The sequence below is a fragment of the Dryas octopetala genome, chromosome 1, assembly GCF_963921425.1.
Source record: "Dryas octopetala chromosome 1, drDryOcto1.1, whole genome shotgun sequence".
Lineage (NCBI taxonomy): Eukaryota > Viridiplantae > Streptophyta > Magnoliopsida > Rosales > Rosaceae > Dryas > Dryas octopetala.
In genome coordinates, this window is record NC_141366.1 from 16,615,662 (window position 1) to 16,640,741 (window position 25,080).

At 37.0% G+C, this 25,080-nt stretch overlaps 5 protein-coding genes across 8 annotated transcripts; 2 read left to right on the plus strand and 3 right to left on the minus strand.

The window, feature by feature from the left end:
• Positions 1 to 191: 191 nt before the first annotated feature.
• MED21 (mediator 21) lies at positions 192 to 2,974 on the minus strand. Of its 4 annotated transcripts, none has more exons than XM_086256139.1 (5): positions 2,863 to 2,974; positions 1,661 to 1,881; positions 866 to 943; positions 693 to 744; positions 192 to 480 (listed from the first exon to the last, which is right to left on the minus strand). In XM_086256139.1, the coding sequence occupies exons 2-5, from the start codon at positions 1,865 to 1,867 to the stop codon at positions 404 to 406; spliced, it is 414 nt and encodes a 137-aa protein (XP_086112265.1). In that variant the 5' UTR covers positions 1,868 to 1,881; positions 2,863 to 2,974; the 3' UTR covers positions 192 to 403. The 4 variants fall into 4 exon arrangements, with proteins under 4 accessions (XP_086112265.1, XP_086112242.1, XP_086112256.1 ...); XM_086256116.1 differs by having other exon boundaries at positions 659 to 744; XM_086256130.1 differs by having other exon boundaries at positions 659 to 744; positions 1,661 to 1,931; positions 2,863 to 2,960.
• Positions 2,975 to 3,652: 678 nt separating this feature from the next.
• Positions 3,653 to 8,224, minus strand: LOC147298569 (polyadenylate-binding protein RBP45B-like). The gene is made up of 6 exons (XM_086246368.1): positions 7,817 to 8,224; positions 6,664 to 7,132; positions 4,695 to 4,744; positions 4,485 to 4,615; positions 4,300 to 4,396; positions 3,653 to 4,217 (listed from the first exon to the last, which is right to left on the minus strand). The coding sequence occupies exons 1-6, from the start codon at positions 8,108 to 8,110 to the stop codon at positions 4,029 to 4,031; spliced, it is 1,230 nt and encodes a 409-aa protein (XP_086102494.1). The 5' UTR covers positions 8,111 to 8,224; the 3' UTR covers positions 3,653 to 4,028.
• A 1,893-nt stretch (positions 8,225 to 10,117) lies between these two features.
• On the plus strand, positions 10,118 to 10,887 carry LOC147298570 (HSP20-like chaperones superfamily protein). The gene is made up of 2 exons (XM_086229365.1): positions 10,118 to 10,348; positions 10,447 to 10,887. The coding sequence occupies exons 1-2, from the start codon at positions 10,213 to 10,215 to the stop codon at positions 10,710 to 10,712; spliced, it is 402 nt and encodes a 133-aa protein (XP_086085491.1). The 5' UTR covers positions 10,118 to 10,212; the 3' UTR covers positions 10,713 to 10,887.
• Positions 10,888 to 11,520: 633 nt separating this feature from the next.
• Positions 11,521 to 19,630, minus strand: LOC147298571 (binding / calmodulin binding protein). The gene is made up of 20 exons (XM_086229220.1): positions 18,926 to 19,630; positions 18,228 to 18,696; positions 18,031 to 18,116; positions 17,705 to 17,818; positions 17,410 to 17,598; positions 17,229 to 17,291; positions 17,002 to 17,058; positions 16,774 to 16,896; positions 16,565 to 16,681; positions 16,266 to 16,373; positions 16,053 to 16,185; positions 15,477 to 15,614; positions 14,833 to 15,009; positions 14,134 to 14,747; positions 13,733 to 13,910; positions 13,373 to 13,614; positions 12,664 to 12,856; positions 12,068 to 12,293; positions 11,829 to 11,984; positions 11,521 to 11,702 (listed from the first exon to the last, which is right to left on the minus strand). Exons 1-20 carry the CDS (start codon positions 19,628 to 19,630, stop codon positions 11,621 to 11,623), a joined length of 4,170 nt encoding a protein of 1,389 aa, XP_086085346.1. The 3' UTR covers positions 11,521 to 11,620.
• Positions 19,631 to 20,826: 1,196 nt separating this feature from the next.
• Positions 20,827 to 23,934, plus strand: LOC147298572 (derlin-2.2). The gene is made up of 6 exons (XM_086245780.1): positions 20,827 to 21,121; positions 21,654 to 21,753; positions 22,531 to 22,745; positions 22,846 to 22,929; positions 23,129 to 23,182; positions 23,493 to 23,934. The coding sequence occupies exons 1-6, from the start codon at positions 21,023 to 21,025 to the stop codon at positions 23,673 to 23,675; spliced, it is 735 nt and encodes a 244-aa protein (XP_086101906.1). The 5' UTR covers positions 20,827 to 21,022; the 3' UTR covers positions 23,676 to 23,934.
• The last annotated feature ends 1,146 nt before the right edge of the window (positions 23,935 to 25,080 follow it).

Here is a 25,080-nt window from a genome sequence, read left to right on the forward strand (position 1 = left end):
CTCTTTACCCACAATCTCAATGGTCCCCAACACTCGCCCACCGCCATTGAAATTGAAACTTTCACCACAGTTACCACCTCCTCAAGTAGATGGGTATTCTTCGTATTTGAGGTCATTATGTCTTGGTCATGCGAAAGATTAAACAACAAAAGCCAAATTTCGACCAAAAAACGAACAAAAGCCTAAGCATATACATGAATCACCTCTTTTCATTTAATATTTATGAAGCCCAATCTTATAGAACAATGAAGCTGACACACAGATTACAGCTAGTAGGTTCTTTTAACATTTACGGAAGACAGGGAACAAAGAATCAAACTAACAGGAGAAAGACAAGTTGGCCACAAAAAAAAAAAAAAAAAAAAAAAAAAAAAAGAGAAAGACAAGAATAATCACTTTGTCTTTAATCTGGTTTCTTCAAGTTCAAGCAATTATCTGCTGCTTGGCTGAACAATTCGTGGACCTGCTTTAATTCTTTCTCTGACACCACAATATGATCGAAATTGTTAGTTATCACAGTAGCAACTAAATTTATATCTCATAAGTCATGACAAAATTGAAAAAGATAAACAAATTGGCACAAGCAGCATGAACCATAAAAAATAGCTCATGACAAATTTGTATATGAAGTACAAGGAGTTCTAAAAAGCAGAATTACAATAAAATTAGCAAGATGGAAGGGAAGGATACACCTGCAGCTTCCAGTTGCCTCTGAAGTTCTTGGCCAACGGCGTCATTTTCAGCCTAAATAATTTCACCAAAAATTGAGAGAGAGAGAGAGAGAGAGAGAGAGAGAACTCTAGTCAAATGAAAGAATATGAAAATACAGGTCTTGGATGGAGAACGTGAGTGAACTCCCCCATACCTGCAGTTCTGCAATCTTTTTCAGCTGCGCTTCTTCACCTCCTTCGTCTAATGGAAGTGCTGCAACTAATGCATCAAACTATGCAAGAATCAGGCGGTGGTATGTTAGTTGAACCACTCAAGAAGGGGATGAATGATGAATTAGATATTATTCACGTTATCAAAGCATAATGACAGAAACATGAGGGAAAGAAAATACTGACGAGAAGGATTATACTGATAAAAGGACCCAGTATATATGCCAAAGGTTCCTATTTTAACAATTTGACCACATACAAACATAAAATATTACACTATGCCAATACCACTCAAGTATCTTTGTGAGCATACACCCTCTCAGTATTTGTACGAAATTTATAAGCCAACTCCAGGACTACTGTTAATTATTTGCTATTCTGCAAATTCTACTCATTGTTATACCCAGGAATATGCCTTTTACTGTACACCCAAACCATAACATTGTCAAAGTGAACATTAAAGTCCAAAACTATACACACAACTTTTAATTGGCATTAAAACCAATGCACATAAAACTTAAATCAGCATTAATGATTGAGATAGAACTCCAAGACAATATTTCTCGTCTGATGAATTCTCCGAAAACTCAAATTTTGTGGAACCATAAAATATGGATCTTGGATGATAAAAGCACAGTTCATTCAGGAAACATTACATGCAAGATCCATCCATTTAGAAGATGGTACCTCAAACCCCCTTAAGTAACAACATTTTGATTAATTGGCACAATTCAATGAATTCATGATAATAGATTATCAAACACAGCAACATGTTGTACCTGCTTAGCAGCCTTAACCAGAGCTGCACTCATGAGCTTGGGTTGTTCAGCGAAATTTGCTGCATCCTCTGTAGGGTTAGCAGGTGGTTCTGGGTAATTTGGAGAAAGTCGGACTGGAGGAGAATCCCTTTGTATCGTTCCAAAGGTATTGAAGGCAAGAGCAGCAACTGTATTGACTTGTTCCTGTAATTGGGAGATTATGTCCATCGTGCAAGCTTGCCCTGCAAGGAAATTTTTTTAAGGAAGCTAAAAAGGTAATTGAGCTTTAATACTGCATAAAAACTCAAGATAAATAAATACAAATATCCTTAACGTGGCTGAATGATTACACTCAGAGACATAAGGGGGCATTTGGTATTCTATTCAAAAACTGATTTTCAAAATTTTCTTCCTTTTCATCTATAAATATCATATATGAAAACAAAAATCAATCCCCAGAAAGGATACCAAATGTACCTAGTTTCTCGTTATTAATTACGAAGTTATCAGTTACTCCTTGATAAAAATGAAATCTCAAAGAGATCACCTCAAAAGCAGCGTCATCCTCAATTTAAATTTTAAACAAACATTTTAAGGGAGTATACAGAAATTGTCAAAATAGTTACAATGGAACTTAATGGACATATAAGCTGATAAAAACTGATAAACAAGTGAACCCTTTTCTTGTGGGCACAATGAAAGAAAGAAGCCACCACTAAATTTAGATGCACCTAGCTAAGCAATATTCCAAACACAGTGCAAATGGGTTTCTCCTATCCATCTTTAACAACACAAAAGCATAAAACAATGCTCATATGACAGCTTCCCACCACAATTTGGAAATTATTATTAATATTATATTTCTTTAAGCAAAAAAAAGAATCTAGACAATGCACTTAGTTCCTAGTTCCTACAATGTAATCTGACAGTCAACAAAAGGCAATGAAACTACAGAGAAAACAATAAAAAAACCAAACGAAGGCAAATTCTAGAAAGAAAGGCAGGAAAGAAGAAAATTAGAGTGACAAAAAGATCAACAAGATACGATATTGCAAAAAAATAAATGTTTGTTTGTCCAGCGGGAAAAAGGGAAGCTAATTGAAACTCCAATGAACAGAGACTAGAGAGCTAAAGCGAGCTTTCTAAAATCTTAAGAGCACAAAACATTATCAACTGAATAGAATGCCATATGCTCTGCACTTTAGTATAAGAGAAGAATTCACCTCGCTATTCAGACTCTCAGCCGTTGAAAGAGGTTAGCGTCGCAGCAACGAATGCGCGCGCGTGTGTGTGTGTGAGAGAGAGAGAGAGAGAGAGAGAGAGAGAGAGAGAGAGAGAGGGTGGTTTCTCAGAGCTGATTTGATTGTTACGGTAGAAGCCTACACGCCTTCGGGAATTTTCTAGGCCTTGTGGGCCTTGAATGGACTTTTCAAGCCCAAAAAATAAAAAGTGTAGGTTCAAGAACTTCAACGAGGGACTCCCTTCTCACTCAAGTCTCAAGATTCAGAAACCATTGACATTGACTATGGACTAAAAAAATTTGTATCTGACCGTAATATTACGATATTAAATGGGGCGATGATAAATGTGACCATAATATTATTCAATGCTAAATGGGGCCATGATGATAAATGTGACCATAATATTATTCAATGCTAAATGGGGCCATGATGATAAATGTGACCATAATATTATTCAATGCTAAATGGGGCCATGATGATAAATGTGACCATAATATTATTCAATGCTAAATGGGGCCATGATGAATGTGACCGTAATATTATACAATGTACAATAAATGTGACCGTAACATTATGCATCCTTTAATTGCACTGCTATACAGCTGACATAGAAAAATTTCCCATGAGAAGATTGTTTTTTATTTTAAATTAAATCGTCATAATTTATGCCCATTAGATAATCAAATTACCAATCAGATTTTAACATTTTAACATAATTTTCACCAAACAATAATTTTGCACTAAAAAGTATCCCCAACCTTTTACTTTACTCACCTCATTTGTTTTCTTTCTTTCTAGCTTTATAGAAATCTTCTAGACCCGGGATTGGGGCCTGGGGTGTCATGTCTGACCACTACAGATTACATACAGCATGAAATTGTTGCATTACCATAACCCCCCTAAAGAAGATTGTTGTAAATTTAAGGCCAGGGTTCATGAAAACAGTACTTGCAAAACTTCAAAAGAAGAAATATTCGAGAAGGCTTACATGAATAAGTAACATATAATCCATATAATCTCCACGATACAAAATTACATCCCAAAAAGTACTTCTCAAAAAACATAGAAAGATATTCAGCCTCAACCAGTATCATAGTATTATCATCAGCCGCTATATCCCACAACACTCAGAAAAAGCTCAACAACACTCAGCTATATCCCACTTGTTGCTGCTGCTGCACCTGCTGCGCCTGCTGGTAATTCCCATATCCGGCAGGATATGCTCCATAGTACATGCTAGGGTCTTGAGAAACTTGGGTGTACCCATAACCATCGGGGGTAGGTGCATATCCATAGTAGCCACCATTCCACTGACTTGGATCTGCTGCTGCCTGAGGCTGAAAAAAACCACCAGAGAAATTATCAGTCAGGTTCAGGGATATCTGCAAATACCCAAGATGTTATGTTAAAGCAAAGCACCTGCTTGTTTGAAGGACTGCGGCCCCATGAAAGTCGGATATTTTGTCCACCCAGCTGAGATCCATTTAACATTCGCAAAGCTTCTTCAGCACAGCTTCTGATGGTAAACATAAAACAGAACAGTTAGATTCTGTGATATTCTATCCCAAAGCATTTTGAAGAAGAGGACTAGCAGATCTGCCTACCTATCTGCAAACTGAACAAACCCACATCGTTTGCCTGCCGGTATCTTCACATGTACCAGCTCACCATACTGGCAAAAAACTTGTCTCAAATGGTCATCAGTAACATTAGCATCCAGGTTCCCTACAAATATCTGAAGAAAAAATCATCAGTCACAGACATGTTGCTAAAATGGTAATTTCCATATTGGGAAAAATGCATAAAGTACCCACAGTTGTATTATTCGGATCACTCTCATTCTTTGCACCTGGAGAATACGAAGCTGCATGTGAAAAAATCAAATTTAATACCAGCTGAAGTATAACAGTTTATATCCCCTGATTCTATCAATTCACAAAATGAATTCAAGAGGAAATAAGCTGACAAATTTGCAAGTTCCCATCAAACAAAAACAATAATATATTGAATAAAATACAATTAAGATCATCTTTCCCAACACAACATCCTATAAATCCATACCAGAACTACTTAGTATAATGCATAAAGTACATGAATATACAAGAAAAGATAGATCACTACATTAATACAACTTAATCATTCTTTCACGGGGTGCTCACTGTATTGCTTAAGAGTGGCATTGTCGAACAAGTCAATCAGAAGACACATTCTAACGACAACTCAAAGACTAAGCCTCAGGACTAGTATCATGTAACCACCTCGTACCAATGTTTAAGCGACCCAACATACATCATGCACATACATGTTCACTAAAAACAACAAGCAGGAGTACACGTGTGGTAAAAAATAACAAGCAGGACAAGGCTTTCAGTGCCAGCAGCCTCCCATCACTAAACAATCACAATCTGCATGTTCTCTAACCAAAAGATAGTGTGAAACTGCACATGCCTATCCAACCAGGTGAGTGATGTATGATTAGCTAATGAAACCAATAGATAAAGAGAGAAGGTTATTCATCTGAATATGAGTTTCCATCAGTATGGCTGATTCTTACACAAACGAAAACCATCACTTAACAATGAGATATTACTGACAGAAATATCTGGTCACAAATTTTATTCTGCATTCATACCAAAACCAATAAAAATAAGGACCAAACTCAGCATATAAGCAAAATAATGGTAAAACCTATGATTAACCGGATTAAGTACCAGTATGGTTAAGAGACCAAACAAAAAACATCACTTAACAAAGAATCAACCAACCCAGATTAAGTACCAGTATGATAACCCAGTCAGACGGACATCTGATACAGTACAGTTTAGAAAATTATGGTAAACCTAGCCAAATATGGTAAACCTAGCCAAATAACATGACAAAGAATAAATTAGAAGGCAATATCGAATGGCCGCCAGCCTGCTAGATGCAGTTCCTGGAATTTCCAATGAGTTGCAACAAGCACTCCTTACAGAATCCCTTTTCATGGGATAAATACTACACAGCTTAATCAAAATTAAGCTATATGGGACCACAAAGGGAACATCAAATTCAACTAAAATGTAAATGGAACAAGGAAACGAAGCATAAGGAATTAACGATTTATATGTTTGGACACGTTACTAGAAAAAAACAGAAGAGAACTTTTCTAAAAGGAAACTGGTATCATGCTGGAGGAACACTAGAATAGTCACAAAATGTAACTTCATTGAAAGTTAACCAACTGAACGAGCTGGAAAAAAAAAATTAAATATTCAAAAATGCAGCATAATAAATGCCACATAAGAATAAAGGCCAATACATTAAATGGTAAACTGACCTAAGCGAGGCCACGCACTAAAGGGGAAACCATTTCGGCTGAAATCAGTAGCAGGCCCGTAGATGACAGAGCCTCTTGACGCCCTGCTTTGAGACAACAGGAGTTCTATAAGTTCTCAAAATTTTAATATAATTTACCTTGCCCAAATTTTTTAAAGAAATTATAGGAATTAAATGACTTTGGAAAGTACTGCTCATCATCGAGAGTATAGCTGAAAGGAAGCAAACTTAGCCAACTGAAAAGTAACATTTGGCACACTGGAAATCATATAAGAACTGGAGCACACAACCTTACAATGGCATAATCAAGTAAGCAATGCACATTGGGAAAAGTAACAGAAGGAACACTAGTCTTAGAGACAGGACATCCAGTTAAAGTAATTATTCTCTTCTCCCAAAATGCAGCAAAAAGTTCACCGAAAACCACAACAAAATGGCCACACATACACAAAAACATGAAGAAAATACCTTTTGAATATTGCTGACTGCCCCCAGCGTTTTTGTTTGCAGCTGGCCCAATTCGCATAGGCCTCGTTGAGCAGTGAACCCCATTCATCTCAGCCATGGCATGTAACTGTTCAGACTCATCTCCGAACTTAACAAACCCATATCCTTTGGTACGCCCTGTGAGCCTGTCAATAACAACCTTGGCACCCTTACATGATTTATAGCGTGCCCTAAATATCTCTTCAAGCATATGATCTGTCACATCGGCAGCCAAGTCTCCTACAAATATTGTGTAATCAGGCGTATCATCAGAGCGTTTCTCCCCTGCAGAGGCCCAGTTCAATCTGAAATTCTGGGCACCATTTGGCATAGGGGCACCATTGTATGTTTGAAGTACTCTTTCTGCAGCAGCACGACTATTAAATTCGATAAATCCATAACCTTCTGATTGACCAGTTTGCTTATTGCGGATGACTTTCACAGCAACAACCTGAAAGCACAATCACATAATTAGAAAACAAATCAATAAACCCTGCACCTCTCCAATTATATATTTATGATGGTGGGGAACACATTTGTATACCCATAACCATCTAAATACAAAGAAATAAATTTTTAGAAATATGCAAGTGTAGCTTATAGAAACATGATAATTGATGAATATGAAACACTCTTAGAGCATTGACTATGAATTTTTGTTTCCTAAATAGTTGGACCACTGCCTTAATTTAGTTTCAAGTATTCAATACATAAATTTCATACTGTGAGTCAAAATCTAATATTAAAAAATATGATCTTTAATTGTATTTCCGTAACTCAATGTATTATTCTCAATTTTTCCCACTTTACCATTCCACTGGATTTCAAAATAACTGAAAGATAAGAATAATTAGTAGTGTTAAAATCATATATGATGCCTCAAGAGTTTTGTTAAGTTAAGCTATAAAATGCATAAGAATAAAATATAGAAAAAGAACAGTACCATGACCAACACAAAGAACAAACATCAATAATCCAACTCATAAAACATCATAAAGAACCAGGAAAGTACATAAACAAGAAACAAAAGGAAAATAAAAGAACCTTTCGCGGGGTTAAAACCACAGATCTCAGAGATAAAAATTAGAGCTTTAACATTAAAGATAAATATAAATAAGAAAGGCCATGAATGAACCTCGCCGGTGTGAATGAAAATACTATAAAGATAGCTCTCCTCCATCCAGTACTGCAAGTCGCCGATCCAGAGCGTGCGGACCTCGTCGGCGCTGGTGGGCTGAGCCTGCTGGACGAACTGCGGCGGCGGTGGGGCCACCTGAGACTGCGGCGGGGCCCACATGGTGGGTTCCTGGGCTGTTGGCGGCGGAGGTTGTGGCATCATCATGTAGGGCTGAGTGGGCTGCTGACCATACTGCTGGGCCGACTGCTGGCCCAATGCGGACGGAGCCACACCTGACCCAGGTTGCATCATGATGTATGTGAATCTGGGTTTAGAGAGAGAGACGGAGAGAGAGAGGGAAAGAAACCCTAACCGCAAGGACGACCCGGTCCTCGGCGAGAGAGAGAGAGAATGAATTATGAATGTGTAAGTGAGGAGAGAGGTTTTTTTAAATATAAGGGGATAACTAGGGACAGGCACGTAATCTATTCGCGTGGCACATTTGTAATGGATTTGGGCCTGTGGTCCATCGTTGCCTTCATAGTTCATACTGGGGGCTCATAAAGAAAGCCCACACAGTTTTCTTTCCCCACCCCAAAAAAAAAAAAAAAAAAAAATCTGCAATTTCCTATTTTACCCTCAACTGTTTTTTTTTTATTTGCCAAGATTTTACCTTCAATTGTTAGAAAAACAAACAAACCAAAACTGATAGTCCCCACCTGACACCAAACTTCTCGAGAAAAACTTTTATATAACCTTCCGATATGTTTTATATGTCTATCTCTGGTATCATCACATGGTGAGATAGAGATATACACTATAGGAGTATAGGACCATCTCATGAAAGTTTTTCTCCACTCCTTGCCCCCACTGGCAGGCAACGCCTCCCTCCTCAGGGGTGTAAGTTATAATTTCCTCAAAATTTTTTAGTATTGTTATATGCACACCTCACTTCCTCTCACACACACCCCTTCATTTGAATAAAGAACAAAAGGAAAAAAAATAACCAACAAAACACCCCACCCTCAGCCACCGCTGATGCCATCAACCCACCCTCGCCGCCAGCGGTTCAACCTGTGCACTCTTATTATCTCTGTCTCTTTCCCTCTCAATCTGATTTGTTGCAGAGGCCTCCAGATCGGTGGTCGGCCGGACAAAATAGAGAGAGAAAGGGGAGAAAGGGAGAAAGGGAGAAAGGGAAAAAGATAGAGCCATAGAAGGAAGGAGAGAGAAAATGAATGAGAAAGGGAAAGAGAGAGAGAGAAGGAAAGGTTCTGTTAGATAAAAGGTTCAGCACTGGTCTACCGAACCATTGGGTTCATTTGATAGCAATCTACTGAACAATTAGAAACTATTCGGCATTTTATTGCTTAATGAACCCAATAGATTCGACAGTCCAGTACTTAATGACTCGCGAACATGTTCACCCCCCAACACGAAATTTCAATCTTACACCTTTAACACTTGTAGTCCAAATCATTTCAAATAGAAAAAAAAAAAAAAAAAGTTGTGAGTCTTGTGACAGATTAAACTATTGAAATTAGATAGAAAACCCTTATATTTAGATTTGAATAAAAAAACTTGAAATTAGGGCATATCTCCAAGTGTTTAAAATGGCTATGGTTGTGTGGTGGTTTGGGAGTTAGTGCGGGGTGGGTGTGTAGTGACTAGTGAGAAAATTTGGTGATAGAAATTAGTTTGAATATAATAGGGGTAGTTTGGTAATGTGAGGGGTGTGTTATGAGAAATTTCAAATTTTAAAAAGTTAAATGGGTGTGTAATGAGAAAGAGATGTATAGCGAGAGGACATTAGACTTGCATATAGCAGCGCTCAAAGTTTTTATCAACTTCCAAAGATAGAAAGACAATGTTACGTGATCTTCTGTTAAAGTTTTTTTGGCCAAAAGACGTTTTTAGTCTATGTACTTTGATCCCACCATTTTAATTTGAATTTTTTAAGGATTGTATTTCTATTAATGTCGTAATCAGATTTAATCCATTAAAATTGTCTACTTCAGAGCCCATCATATGGTGCCACATAAGCATTTTTTGTCTTAGTTTTGACAAATTAGATCTGATGGCAACACAAATAAAAATACTGTTCTACAAACTTGCAAATTAAAATTACAGAACCAAAGTCTAACTTACGGCAAAGTTCATGGACTAACAGTGACTTTACGCCTTGTTTTTTTTTTATGACCTTCTGTCAAAGTTTGAATAGCCAAATCACGAGGAAAAGATCGAAAAAGGAAAGGGAATAGCCTATATAACCTCCCTCATTAAGTCCAACCCCAACTTGGCCTACTTGGGCTATAAAAAGCCAACCAACTACCTCCTTTCCTTTCCCTCTCTATTAAGCCACCGCCTTATCATACCACTGTTGATTACGAACCCTGCCTCTTGCAAACAAAGCAATGGAGCTCCCAACTTTCCACCCTCTCCAATATGTCTTCCCTTCTCATCTCCTCTATCCATATCACTTGACCCCAGAAAACTATGTGCACTGGACTGAGACTCCACAGTCTCACATTTTCTCTGCTGACCTCCCTGGTAATCACTTTTTTCTTTTGGTCCTTTTTCTTCTTTCACTTTCTTCTTATGAGTCCTTAGAATAAAACTTTGTGTCCATCTTTGGTTGTTGTGGGCAGGTGTGAGGAAGGAGGAGATAAAAGTAGAAGTGGAGGACTCAGTGTACCTCATAATTCGAACACAGAAAACTGATGAGTCTGCAGAGCCTAGCAGGACCTTCATGAGGAAGTTTAGGCTTCCGGGTCGGGTCGACATCGACCGAATTTCAGCTGGGTATGAAGATGGGGTCTTGACAGTCACAGTGCCAAGGTCTTTGAGGAGGAGCTTCTTTATTGACCCAGCTGACATGCCAGAACGGCTTGAAGTTCTTGCAAGAGCTGCTTGATTGATCTTTTTTTTTTTTTTTTTTGTCTGAAAACGAATAAGCTTGATTGATCTCAAACATTATGGTACTTATATTATCATTATTAGGTGCTAAGGTTTTGTTGGGTTGTGCTGGATTTGAGTTCTCGCATTCCTGTGTACAAACGTTTTAGAATCTATATTGGTTTCTCTCAAAATTCATATCTTTCAAAGTGATTTTGGTGCTTAGTCTGTATGTAGAAGATTATGATCTTGATTAACTATTTGGACTAATTTGGAGTTTAGTAGTAAGCCTTTTACGTAATTATGAAAGGGCAATCCTCGGTAAATTATACTGGTGCAAAAATATCTAGGCCAAAGCAAAATATCTTATCCAGACCCCAGTTTATAAATTCCAGCCACCAAAGAGATGGCTTCTGCAATTCACCAGGTGTAAAAAAGGGACTGTTATATCTGGAACAAAAAAAAGAGAGCATCTAAAGTGCAGCACCTGTAAATGAACCATAACTATATAATTGAAGAAGATAATTTGCAGATGGCAGTCTCAGACTCTCAGTAGCCATGGGGACCACAAGATTCAATGTCTAATTGTCTAACACAGAGTTGTGTTTGCTTGTCTAATTAAATAATTAATTAATAATTAAAAAAATATGCAACACACAAAATCAAGATGATAAAAGAGAGAAGTTGTAAATTGTTCGGCCAAGTCATCCATGTGCATTCACATGCCACTCCCACATTTACTGTAGAAAATGCAAGCATCGAGTTGATAACATTTAAGAAGAAAATGATGAAGTGGCCAAAAAAAAGAAGAAGAACAAAATGATGACACACGGGGTACGATTCATAGGTAATCTCAATCTCAATGCCCAAATATACACTAACTAAACATAACTTCTACACATGACATGCAAATTCAAAACCCTAGCTTTATGTTGCCATTTTTAGAACTTCAACAGCCTCCCTTAGTCTTCTCTCTGTATTTTCTCTAGCAATTGTAGCTCGGCCATTCCTGCATTAAGAAAGTAGGGATTAAGGTTGACTGATATAACAGAGATCATATATGCATATATGATAACATCCCAAAACTCCAGGGAATTTAAGTATAGTTAGAAAAGATCTTTGCTGAAAATCTGACCTCTTCTCATTGGCTGCCTTCCTACTAAGTTCCTCAACAAGACTGTGTAGCCTTTTCAAAAGGGCAGGTGACTTGCGTACAGCTTCAACACCTTTATGACTAGAGCATATCTTCTTCAGAAGTTCAGAAGCAATGAAATAACCCTCCTCCTTGTTCCTGAACATAAAGCAAATTAGCCCCATAGCTTAAAATGTCAAAAGGCTTATACACTCAACTTTCAAAATGAAAGGCATACAAACCTTAGCAACTCCCAGAGAACAGTTTCTACAGACTGTTGACTATCAATTAACACTTCAACCAGATGTGGATAGCGAGCAAGGTTTCTTAATGTTGAGAGCGTGTGCTTTAGAACCACCTGATCAGGTATACTTCGGCTGGCTGAGCGAATAAGTTTCAGCAAGATTGGAATAGCTCCTGCTTCCACAAGTCTTTCACAACATTTCTGAGAATGTGTTGTAGCCATATCTATATAATACAATTCTAATGTAAGTATATCACGCTAGGATTCCTTTTCATGTAGGATTAATTGGAAGACAACGTTGATTTGAAATCCCACAGATTACACCGTATTATATCAATTAACTGAATGTAGTATCAGTGACAAACCATGAACAGGTAAGCCAATCAATCCATACACTAAAATACAATATGTTGCACATAATGTTCTTGGGGCCTTCACCAATCTATGTATAATAAGATGAAAAAATAAAATACTGCAACTCTAGTACAAGGCAAAAATAAGTAAAACCACACACAAGCTAGCTTGTTGCATCACATTCGTTTAGACAGACGTAAGAATTGGAGTTTTTGCAACACAGAATTATTAAACACTTACCCAAAGTGGTACAAGTATGAAGAATGCCGCTGAGAGTTTTCATTGTTAGTAGTTCTGAAAGCGCTGCTACAAGTTTGTTTATAATACGCATGCTATCATCCACATTTGTGGCAGACTTTTGCACTCTCAAGCGCAAATCCAGTAGCTGACTACCTGACTCTTTTTTCCTTACAAGGCAACCTCTCCAGTATGACTGTCACTCAAAAAAAATTTACAAAATTTACTGATTTCAGCAACCCAATTCAAAACAGACAACTATGGGCTAAAAAGGCCAGAAATAATGACTAATCAATATATACAAAACGGCCAAAGACAACTATATACACTACAATCTTTTGTGCCCATCTGACCTTCCCCTTTAGAAGATAAAAATGAAACACGAGATAAATTTAACATGATATATCACTTCAAAAACTAATTTCACAATTCCTGTAAGAAACAGCTCAATAAACATTTATCATACTAATATAGTAATCTAAGTTCTAACTGCTAAAACATGCTTTCAGCATTCATGTCAAACCAAATTTATCAGGAATGTACTGAGACTAACCAAAAGCTACATATAGCCAGTATATGTGTGAGAGCATGTCTAATCGCACTTTAGCCGCATCAAGTGACATTAGAGATCACAAATAAAAGAAATTAAGAAAAAAAAAAAAAACATTACAGGTAGGATATGGGAAACTGCAACAAATATAGAATGTCTTACTTGTATCACAACAATACATTGCCTCTCTCTTGTAGTTTTTTGCCTAGCAAACCACCCTCGAATATGAGACTGAATAATGACTACAGACTTTGTTCTGAATTTTAGTGACAGAGCAGCCCTCCACCACCTTTGCAGTTTCAACACAGAGAAAAAATATATATTTAATTCGACACTCTTATAGAAGGCTCCTGTGCTCTTTAAAAGACAACCATTGGGGATGACTGGACGTAGGGAAGAAGAGCCTGCAACAACCAAAACCATAAACATTTCTAAGTTGAAGTAAATTTTAACTCACAACTAGAACATGCAACATTCAATAAGTCAAATGGGTAACCAGTGGGGAAAATTGTACTAATATACCTAAGAGCCTATTTCGACCAATCTGCCCTCTGACTATCCGTTGAATTTCCACTGCAGCTTGTCTAAGGCGATGAAATGCCTGACGACATTTCAGGCATTGAATAGCACGCTGGATCTTTACTACAGCCTCTCTTTGGCACAAGAAGTAACTTCTTAACAACCAACCACGGCAGTATCTCTGAATTCATTTTAAGTACACTACTGAGATACAATATTTACACAACAAAAAAAAGAACACAATAGGCGCTCATCTAGATAATAGAAATATCAGGACAACAGAATATACTCGCACATAAGATGACCGTAATTAATATAGATAAGGTTTTCTCTTTGGGAGCTACCTCAGGGAAAGTGTAAACAGAAACACCCTATATGCTGAGAAGAGATGGAGAACTACTTACTTGGATTGCAACAATGAGATGCCTACGTTGATCGGCTTCTCTCCGGGCAACACACCCACGTACATAAGATTGGATGATGGTGGCTGACACAGTTGCAATTTTGTATTTCTGATAAGCCTTCCAACATCTTGACATTCGAAAAACACTTTGGATTTTTATTATTGCTTGCCTTTGAATGTGAAAACGCCTCCTCAATAGCCAACTAAGAAAATGACTTTGAATTTTAGTTGCAGCAAGGTGCTGATAACGAAGAGAATGACGGACAGAAAAATTCTTCCAAGCAAGCTGGATTTTAACTGCTCCCCGCATTTGAAGATCATGTGCACCATTTTCCTCACACAGTTTGAAATTTTTATCAATCAGAGCAACCCCATGAATGTATCTCGACCTTGCAAGCCACCCACGAATATATCTTTGGACAACTATAGCAGCATTGACTAGATCAGTAGTGCATACATCACGATTTACAATGCCTCCACCCTGATGTCTTTGAACAATCCAATTCTTTGCAGCTCGTTGGATGAGCAAAACCGACTTCTTTAATTTGACAAAACCATGTCTGTCAACAATGAACATAGCATATCTCCTCCATGTTTCTGGTTGTCTCCACCTTTCTGTATGATTAGCCAAGTAAATCATGTTCATGTGAAATTCCATACATGAATGCAAATGAAAGAGTTGCTGAAAAGAAGAAGATACCACATGGAAACTCTTGAACTTGAGTAGTGCTGAAATTTATGCAAGCTGATTTCTGCCTCACACTTAGCCAAGCACGCACAACTGTTTGCAAAAAAGATGTAGCACTCAACATCTTCAAAAACTTGCGACGTTCAATAGCTCGTCTGAAATGAGACTGTATCCTCTTTGCAGCATTTACTGGAAGTATTGGATAAGGAACAGGAAGAAAATATTACGTACTACAACTTATGATATCAGGACCAGGAGTAAAATGATCATATAAAATTATAGCTTGCCAATAAACTCTAATCTCCTGAGTAATAGAAGAAGAAAACAGAAAATAAATAAATGAATCACATAACAATTTGACTTTGGACACAGAAAACTCAGTGGAGAGGGAGAGGAATTAAACGCAACATTGTGCTTGCCTGATATCCGGAAGTCAAAAAATAATTACAATTATGAAAACTTAACCACAGTTGACAAAATAATCATTAGAACATAGTACCAACAGACAAAATTATAAGAAAATAAAAAAATTAATATAAATTAACAGAATATTGACAAGAATGTTCCACTTCTGACATAGAAACTGCTAACAATAAAACATGGCATAATGATGAAAATTACTGTTGCATTGAACTAGAAAAGATAAAACTAATTACCTCTTGGAATATTATTGTTGCCTTGGTCTGTAGAGAGGCCATGCAAAGTAAGAGCAGCCAGTTTTCCAACAGATTTATGGTTCCTTTCAGCCATATCTTGCCACCAGGCCTGGATGGCCTTAAACTTTCTGAAAGAATCTGTTTGTATACACAAATATCAGACTAAATTAAATTAAATTAAACAATCAGTTTCAACAAAGGAATAAAAAGGTTCTAATTAGGATACGACTTCATAGAAAATTATTTCTTTCAATGATGTTATTGATTACATAAAACAGATCTCCTTAAAGGAAACAACGAACTTCTTATGTAATACATCCTTGTAGATAGTAGGCACCATAGCTTTACCCTAAAATTATACAAAGCTTAAAATAAAGGACAATCCATAATAGATTAATGCAAATTTTGTTCCAAATGTGATTATCTACTTTGAGTTGTCAAGATTCCTGGTACCACCTCTTTTGCAGACTACAAGTTTAGAATACTATTCTCATACTGGCAATATATGGAAAACTGACAAGTTCTACCTACATGATCCTATGCTAAAGACAACTACCAGAAAGTATAGAAAGAAACCTTCAGTACTGTGGTCATATGTTTCTTCTTCAATGTGTGCTGCTTTGGGTCTTACAGAACATCCCATACATGAAAATTTTCTCTCTGGACTCTGGCAATCACAACCCAAAAGTTTATGGAAATTTAACTGATCCTGCAAAGGAGATAATCAATTTTAAAGTATGACAACAATTGTATCCACTTATCTTCCACGACAATAATATCAGGCATTACCATATTCTTCTTGACAATCAGTTGAGATGAAAGGAACACCAATAGGATCACCACACTCCGGTCATTACGTGCACCATTATACTCAATAATGTCACTTCTTTGCAGAACCTGTTGAAATAGTTCCAGAAGATGTGTTACAAACTTACAAACCATAAGACATTATAACATACCTAAATGCAATTCCAACATTAGTTTTACTTATTCCTATAGGTAATTAAATGGTCCAGATTTGGAAAAATTATAAGTATACTGGACGTTTTTTATCAAATGGGAACGAAGCAAAGAAAACTAGCACAAACCTCCGGAAAATTTCCCAATAATGTCATCAATTTCTGTGATAATAAAAAGTTGTGCACTGCATCTGAATAATCAGTCGCTAACATGATTGATTCTTCGTGACTTGATTTATTAGGATCCTGTATAAATATGGTTTAATGAGAGTGAAGTGAAGGAAACTATATCTCTATATTCACAAAGTCAGCAAGGCTGGAAAAAAAAAATATAGCACCTTTGATGACCAAGCACAACAAAGTTGCTTACGAAAGTAATAGTCTAGAAGGCACCATATGGCTTTTCCATCAACCAATGAAGAAAAACAGTCAACCTTGCAATCATAATTTGCACAAATTGCCTGAAAACCGAAATGATAATGATTGTCAAGTGCAGAGCAGTCAGAGATCTAATTTCAATTGTGAACAGCTATGAATACCCACAAAAATCCCAAAATAAGCAATACCTGAATCCAATTTAAAAGCATTTCCAAGGAAGAGGAATCAAAACTGATCAAATTATCCTATGAAAGGGAAAAGAATGAATAAAAGTCGAGTGTTATTCCAACTCTAGAACAAGTAAAGATAATACCAATTCAAAAATTTAAAATAACACCAAAAAAAAAAAGATAGATAGAAATATAACCAACAGGGAAACTAATTAAAAAACTAATCCACATTGATACAGGCATACCTCATTTCCACAAATTTTGCAAATTTCCTCAGCTAATTCTGTTTTCTTGACCAAAAGAGGCAGCTGCAAGTTCAATGATAAAGTTATATGAAGAATGTTAGTATCAAGTAGATAATGATAAATTCCTAAACCTGCAATGCAACAGTTCTAAGACAATGGGAGAGAGAGGAAAGGAACGGGCCTGCAAATGAACAAACATGTTCCAGAGCAAGGAAAGAATAAGTTCCTTGTCCCCGTCAGCAATATCATCTTCCGCAATCATCATTCCATCTTCATCATGTAAAACAACACCAGACTGCCTAATATACTGCAGGGCAATGCCACAATTTGCCAAGCGCTTCTTAAGTGTATCTGCTGGAACAACCATTTTCTGCACTTGCAAAAGAACCATGAAATCACTAAATAATATAAAATTTCCAGTTAAATAATAATTGAATCTGCTTATTCATTCTAAGATAAAGAATGAAAATAACAACCATGAGGATAGATGCATCATCTTGTAAAAGTTGAATTGCTCTACACAAGCGCACCCCATCTTTAAGATCGGCAAATAAATCTGTAACTCGAAAGTCAAATTCAACAAGGGGACACTGCACAGTAACAAATTTCATTAATAAAATAGACAATGGAAAAATAATTTTGTTTACACTAAATTCTCAGTGGACTTCATGCCTTCACATTAAGGTAGACCGTCTATCTATATCAATCTTAAAGGGTACTCATTTCCCTCACACACTGAAAACACACACACATGTACCAAATCTCATGCAAATGAGTGTCATACATGGAATGAACCACCTACCTGCTGATAAGATACTTTGTACCCTAAAATCACCAGATGTGCTAACACATTACCTTCTCCAAGCATGACATCAGATGAGAGAAAATCTAGTTTTGAGCCACAAAGAGAGATAAGTCAACCCTACAGTTGATAAAGATTAAAGCATGGTTATAAAACCATTAATGGGAAGTGCAAGAGGGGAGTGAATCGATAATTACCATGGATCACCTGATGACTTGATTTAATACTTGATTGCACCGTAAACAATAAAGGAGAACCCCCATCCAAACCATCAATACCATACTTAAGAGAAAGACTGCTCTGACATTTAGCTCTATCAAGGATAAGAACAAGCAACAGAAATCTCTTCAAAATGACATTTCCCAGAGCTTCATAATAACCCGGTCTGTAAAGACCCTCAACCATCTTGTTATAAGCATAATCTTTTGCTAGACCCGCATGTGCAAAAAATTGCTTCTCAATGATCATTTTCAAAAATGTGATTTCATCATCAGAAATAACATCTCTATCAGACAACAAAGAATCACCACCAAATATAATGTACAATCCAATTCGAAGCCAAATTGGGTTATAACTCAGGAGGATCCTAGTGGCCTTCTCCTTCAACCCAACATCAGTTACTAAGGGACAATGCACCTTCATCTTCAATCTCTTTTCATCAATATTCTGAGAGATAATAAAACAGTCAGCCAACGTGGTTCAACTATTCGAGCAAAAATATATAGCATTAAGGATAGCAACAAAAACAAAACAATTGGACTATGAAATGAACACAAACAGATTAGGAGATAGTCACACAAACATTTTCTTTGACTCGTCCTAAATTTTCTAAGCAACCAAAACTTAAAATGAAACCATGTAACGAAAATTATTATGGCAGTATAAGAATCCAAACCTTAGCTATTTGAGTCATCACATCAAAAACCTCCTTGCAACTGCCAAAGCTGAAATAAAGTCTCATCCTCTGCGTCAAATCATCAAAACTACACACAAGTTTCAACGAGGACCGCAAGTTCAAATACTTGGAGCTCGAAAAAGCCATAGAAGTCTCGGTATCTTCGTCCCCAACGGCCCGCCACGACGAGTCTCTCTGGCGCTTTGGGTCCCGCCATGCTGCATCAACCCGAACCCCAATGCCGGGGGGATCGCTGTCCCTCTTCCCCTTGGGGAGCGGTGTTCCAGTGCGGTGGTCCCCATCGATCGGCAAATTGCAGCCGCAGGATTTAGGGTTCTCGAAGAGGAAATTGAGCCAGACAGTGAGAGACTTGGCCAGTGACTTGAGGGACTGCTCCTTTTGAATTTGGGCCTTGCGAGAGGACTGGGACTGCTCTAACTCGACGGCCTTGAGTTTACGCGCGGCCTTGGTCCGTGACGAGCTCGACGGAGGAGGAGCCAGAGAGGGACGGCGGCGAAATGACGAAGAAGTACGCGGGGTTTGCTTGGAGGCTGTGAAGAATTGGGGGCAGGGAGAGTGGATGTTGGAGATTCGCGAGGGGCGTTTTGGGGTTTTGAAGTTCGAAACGTCTTTGAAGACGGTGGAGGAGGAGGAGTATTTGTACGGCAACGGTGACGGACAAGACGGTGGCTCTTCGCCTTCCATTTCTGAGCTTTGTCTGAGATTTTCGACGCGAGGGGCGTTTGATTTGAAATTGAAAATGCGGGAGAGAAGCGGGAAAGGAGATGATTGTTAAAGCGTCGCACGTGCCGGAAGGGAGAGGCTTTACACGAGTTTGAGCAAATTTAACTACCTTTCCTAATTTACTTTCTCTTTCAACCTTTTTGTCTTATTATTCTCGTTCTTCGATGTATGATATGAACCCGTTTATTTTTTAAGATTACTCTTTAAAATTTATATTTATAAAAATTCAACTAAATTATAAAATTTTTGGTTATGTAACTATTATTATATAAACAAACGATGAGTCTAATTATTACCAAAACTATCTATTAATGTGATAATTGTTACATAAACAAACAATTTTCGATTAAAGGGTTATCTAAAAAATAAACGGTGCTGATTATAAAATTCTATTGCATAATGATCAAAATAAAAGAAAATGTCAAAGGAGAAGGTAATGCATTCCTCAATTAGCAAAACTGCAAAACAACCACAACATTCTATGAACACTCGGCAGAGGTGTTAAACAAATCTTGCCATGTTGGTTCAGTTTATGTCCATTTGTGTTTCGTGATATATAATGTTGATTCTTTTAACAATTGTATCATACTCATACCAACCAAATAGCTAAGACCTAGGATTGACACAATACGCAATCCATATGTGCTTATGTTGTACTTTAATGGGCCTATGAGCTTTTTTCTTTTTATTATTTTTACTTTCTTACAAGAAAAAATAACATTTTTGCTTGAAATTGATTTTTTTGTTGAAATTTTATGGAAAAAAGAACAAAATTATATTAATTGAGTTGTGCGTAGTTCAAGCGTATTTCAAGCTTGTGCTTGTGCTCATGTTGTGCCGTGCCTAATGGGCTATCAAACCTGGACCATATGCTTGTAGTGTATTCATGTCAGCTCAACCCATTGTGTCGTGTTGTACTGTATCGTGCTTGTGTCGGTCTTGGTAGTGTATGGACTTCTCAACCACATGACGATCAAAAGCCCAACTATAGCCCATGGGCTGAGCCCAAAAAACTGAAGGAACTCCGATACTATCTTGTATCTACAGGTCTAGCAAGGGAGGAATAAGATGGTTGGTCCGTGAGAACCACGCGCGCTCTGATTCGTACAGCATTTGTCACTCCGCCTTGGTGTGAGCCCAAGACAAACACAAGTTGCAATACCCGTCTGTGGCCGTCTCGTCTTTTCTTCCACTTTCCGCACCCTCTCTCTTTGCAATCTCCTCCAATTCTCCGTCTCTTAAAATCTCTCTGCAAAATTCCCAAACCCTTTTGGGCTTCAATTGAGCTTCCGATTCAACCTCCGAAAAAGAAAATTGCAAGAATTTGCTTCAGCTTGCAATTGAATAATAGCCATGGCTCAAGCAGTTGAAGAATGGTACAAGCAGATGCCTATCATCACCCGCTTCTATCTTACTGCCGCTGTTGTCACAAATATCGGTTGCTCCCTCGATGTATGACTCTCTCTCATTGAAACTTTCTATCTTTCTCGTTCTTGGTTTACCTCATTTTAAGGGTTAATGGGGTTTTCGTTTTCACGGTTTAGCTTCGAAATTTTTGGTTCTATGCAAATGGGTATGTCTGATTATGTCCGTTTTCAACTGGGTTTCTTCTGAATTTGAGGAATTGGCTTCTTCTTTCTTTGATTTTTAATTGGGCAGTTAAATGTCATTTGTTTTGTAATTGTTTGGAACTTTATTACGGTGTCTAAACATGCGATTGTTGTTATTATTAATGACTCATGTCATTGAACTTTAATTCTGGCAGCTGGGGTTAATTAATCAAGGCATATTTGTATTGGGTTTGTTTTAATTATTTATAAAAGTTTTGGCTGATCCTTTTCGGATTTCATTTGAGTTTGTCCTCTATTGCGATTTTAATGCTTCATTGGATATATTGGAAGGTTTAGGAATTCTTTATGGTTATTTCTTTCTCTTTAATTACTGATGACTCTTCATTCTCTTTTTAATGGTTAAACTGTCGCAGATAATCTCTCCTCACAATCTGTACTTGAATCCTATACTAGTGGTCAAGCAGTATCAATTCTGGCGCCTCGTCACTAATTTCCTGTACTTCCGGAAAATGGGTAATTGTTAAGATCCATTTTAGATAACTTCACTGCTTAGGAACGAAATTGTTATCTTGTCCTGTGTTAAAAGTTCCTCTTATATTCGGAAAATGATATAAGAGAAATCTCTGTGTAGGTGTTTGCTAATTGAAGTTTAGCGGAACAGCCTGTACATGTAAAAAGTACCTAGGGTATAAATGTTTCCAGCTTTATGTAGATTTCTCTTATATGTTGACATACAACAGTTCTTTCATTCCCATATAACTTAAAGAGCGGAAACAAGAGCATGTATTCCAAAACCTGTCCATTGAAGATATCAAGCTGTTATTTCTAGAATGCTAACTCAATAAGCACCCTGCTTGTCATATATAAAAAATAACAATACTGGAAAAACATATGCAGGAATTATAGTTGCGTGCTAAAAGGCAATCCGTATGGTATAATAATACTTTGAGGTCTTAGGCTTAGCACATGCAGTCATCATTTTATTAGCTGTCATAGTCAACCAATCTGCATGTTGGGTTTCATTCTGCCAATTTGCCTGTTAGGAGTATGTGGGACTTCCCTGCATGAAGGCTTCTTGTCATTCCAGACCTTCCTCTCTTGCTTCAATCCCTTCTCATTAAAAATATATAAAAGAAGGAAGTCCATGTAACTTACTAATTCTAGCTTAATGCTGTTGGTTTACCATTTATTACTGAAGGCCATTCTAACTGTTATTGCAATTGGGAGTTTATTGTATCAATCAATTCTTATGTTGGTTTTTCCTAACATGGTTTTTCTTGGCATTGTCAGACTTAGACTTTATGTTCCACATGTTCTTCCTCGCTCGGTACTGCAAGCTTCTTGAAGAGAACTCCTTCAGGGGAAGGACTGCTGATTTCTTTTACATGCTCGTTTTTGGTGCCACTGTATTAACTGGGATAGTTCTTGTTGGAGGGATGATACCTTATTTGTCAGAGTCATTTGCGAAAATTATATTCCTAAGCAATTCACTAACATTCATGATGGTTTGTTACTTCTTTGTTTGATCGTAAAACTGGATTTGTTGCCAAAGCTTGGTATGTTATTATTGTTTTTAAGGCATTGTTTTGTATTCCTATCTTACAGGTCTATGTGTGGAGCAAGCAAAATCCATTCATACATATGAGTTTCCTGGGCCTCTTTACTTTCACAGCAGCTTACCTACCATGGGTCAGTAAGCTTAAATATCTTTTTGTTTTATTTCATTGAAATTATTAGTAATATAACTTTAACATTATTTATTGAAATAAAATTTTCATCTTTTGATATTAATCTGAGACAAGTTCTCCTGAAAAATAATTATGGTATTATGGGTAAAATCTTTGCCTCCTTGTTTGCGAGTGTAATGTCCATTTCATTTTTCCTCCAGGTTCTTCTAGGCTTCTCTGTCCTTGTTGGGGCTAGCGCTTGGGTGGATCTCTTGGTGCGTTATCTCATCATACAATTCTAATATTGAGATACGAATTGAGCATCTCAACATACACAAATATTTTGTTACTACCTGACTTTATATTTACTTGTCATCATGGGGTTTACTACTAGTTTTCAAGAAATAGGAAATGGAAAATAATATAAATAATCAAACTCTATCAAGTCATGATGGCAACTAAATATCCAATGCCTCGCATATGATCTTTTTACACCCTCTCATTAGAATTTTAAAAACTTGCTTCTTTTTTCAAAGGATTTCAAGTATTAATCTCTTCTTTTCATGCTGATTGGTTTTGAATTAGGGAATGATTGCTGGCCATGCCTATTATTTCCTGGAAGATGTTTATCCACGAATGACAGGTCGCCGGCCCTTAAGAACACCCTCATTTATCAAAGCCCTATTTGCGGATGACGCAGTTGTGGTGGCGCGGCCAGCAAACGTGAGATTTGCAGCTCCATTTCCTGAGGAACTTCACCAAGATTAATGAGACCTTTAGGAAAGCCAGGTTGATGGAAGCTAGCTTTTGGCAGGGGCGAAGCATAGACGGGAGGGCCATGACTCCATGTTCTACATATGAGTTCTAGCATTCGTAGAGTACTTAAATGTTTGTTTTTTTTTTTTTCCTATTGCTTGGTTGGCCCTTGCTATAGGAAATTCTTGGCTCCATTACTGGAGGGGCCAATGTACATTCTGCATGAATGTAAAAATTAATGTCAATCTCTAAGCCATGTGTTGAATTCAAATTAATGTCAAAATCTAAATGTTTCTATCACAAAAATTAAGCTCAAGTAAGTGAATTTATGTGATTTGTGTGTCCACATAAATGAGAAAATAAGTTGTTTAAAAATTACTATCAGACATTGAAGTGTCACGACCACAATCGTATGCTTTTGAAGATGTAGTTTGAACTTCACTTAACGTAAATTTGAAAAAAAAAAAAAAAATTCTTCTAATATAATCAACTAAATTATGTCTTACATTTTCAAAATACCAAATCTTTTATCTAATTGTCTGGAAATCTATAATTTAGACTAAAATCATAAAGTAGACAATAATAAAATCTTAAATCTCCTAAGAACATGACTACTTCGAAGACTTTTGCCAATTATTCAATGCGTCAAGACTCGAGAGCATCATCATTACCTGGAACCAAATAAACTTGTTGAGTCACTCAAAAAAATTCAGCCCCTTTGGAATAATGACACCACAATGACCACACAAAAAATAATGATACCAATTTTTCTTCACAACAGTGACAACACCAAATAGCCTTAATAAAGAGTTTTTTTTTTTTTTTTTTTTAAGAACCTACCCTTCTTAGTTTAAAGTCTACTGTAATACAATCAACTCATGAACAATTAAATATAAATTAAAAATAATAATATAAACTTAAGGGTCTTGGCCAAAAAAAAAGTATAAACTTAAGGGTACTTTAAATCAAACAAGAAAATCAATATTTAAGAACCGAGCAATACACAAAGAGTCAATTGGTGATGAAGATTAGTACAACAAATGTGTAAAAGCTAGTATTTCCACAATTTTTAACATGCTTATAATAAATAAACTTTCATAGTAAATATTTAGATATCAATTTCCACTTGTAAAATTGCTTTATCTCAACCATGTTTTGCTTTTCTTATCCACTCCACTTCCAGTGCTCTATGCTCATATATCATTAAGACTTGATGACTTAACGAAGAGAGAGAGAGAGAGAGAGAGAGAGAGAGAGAGAGAGAGAGAGAGAGAGAGAGAGAGAGAGAGAGAGAGAGAGAGAGAGAGAGAGAGAGAGAGAGAGAGAGAGAGAGAGAGAGAGAGAGAGAGAACCATACACAAGAAGCCTAGTCTGCTGTTGACTGGCTACCAAAGTCGAGCTGTTAATAAAGTACATT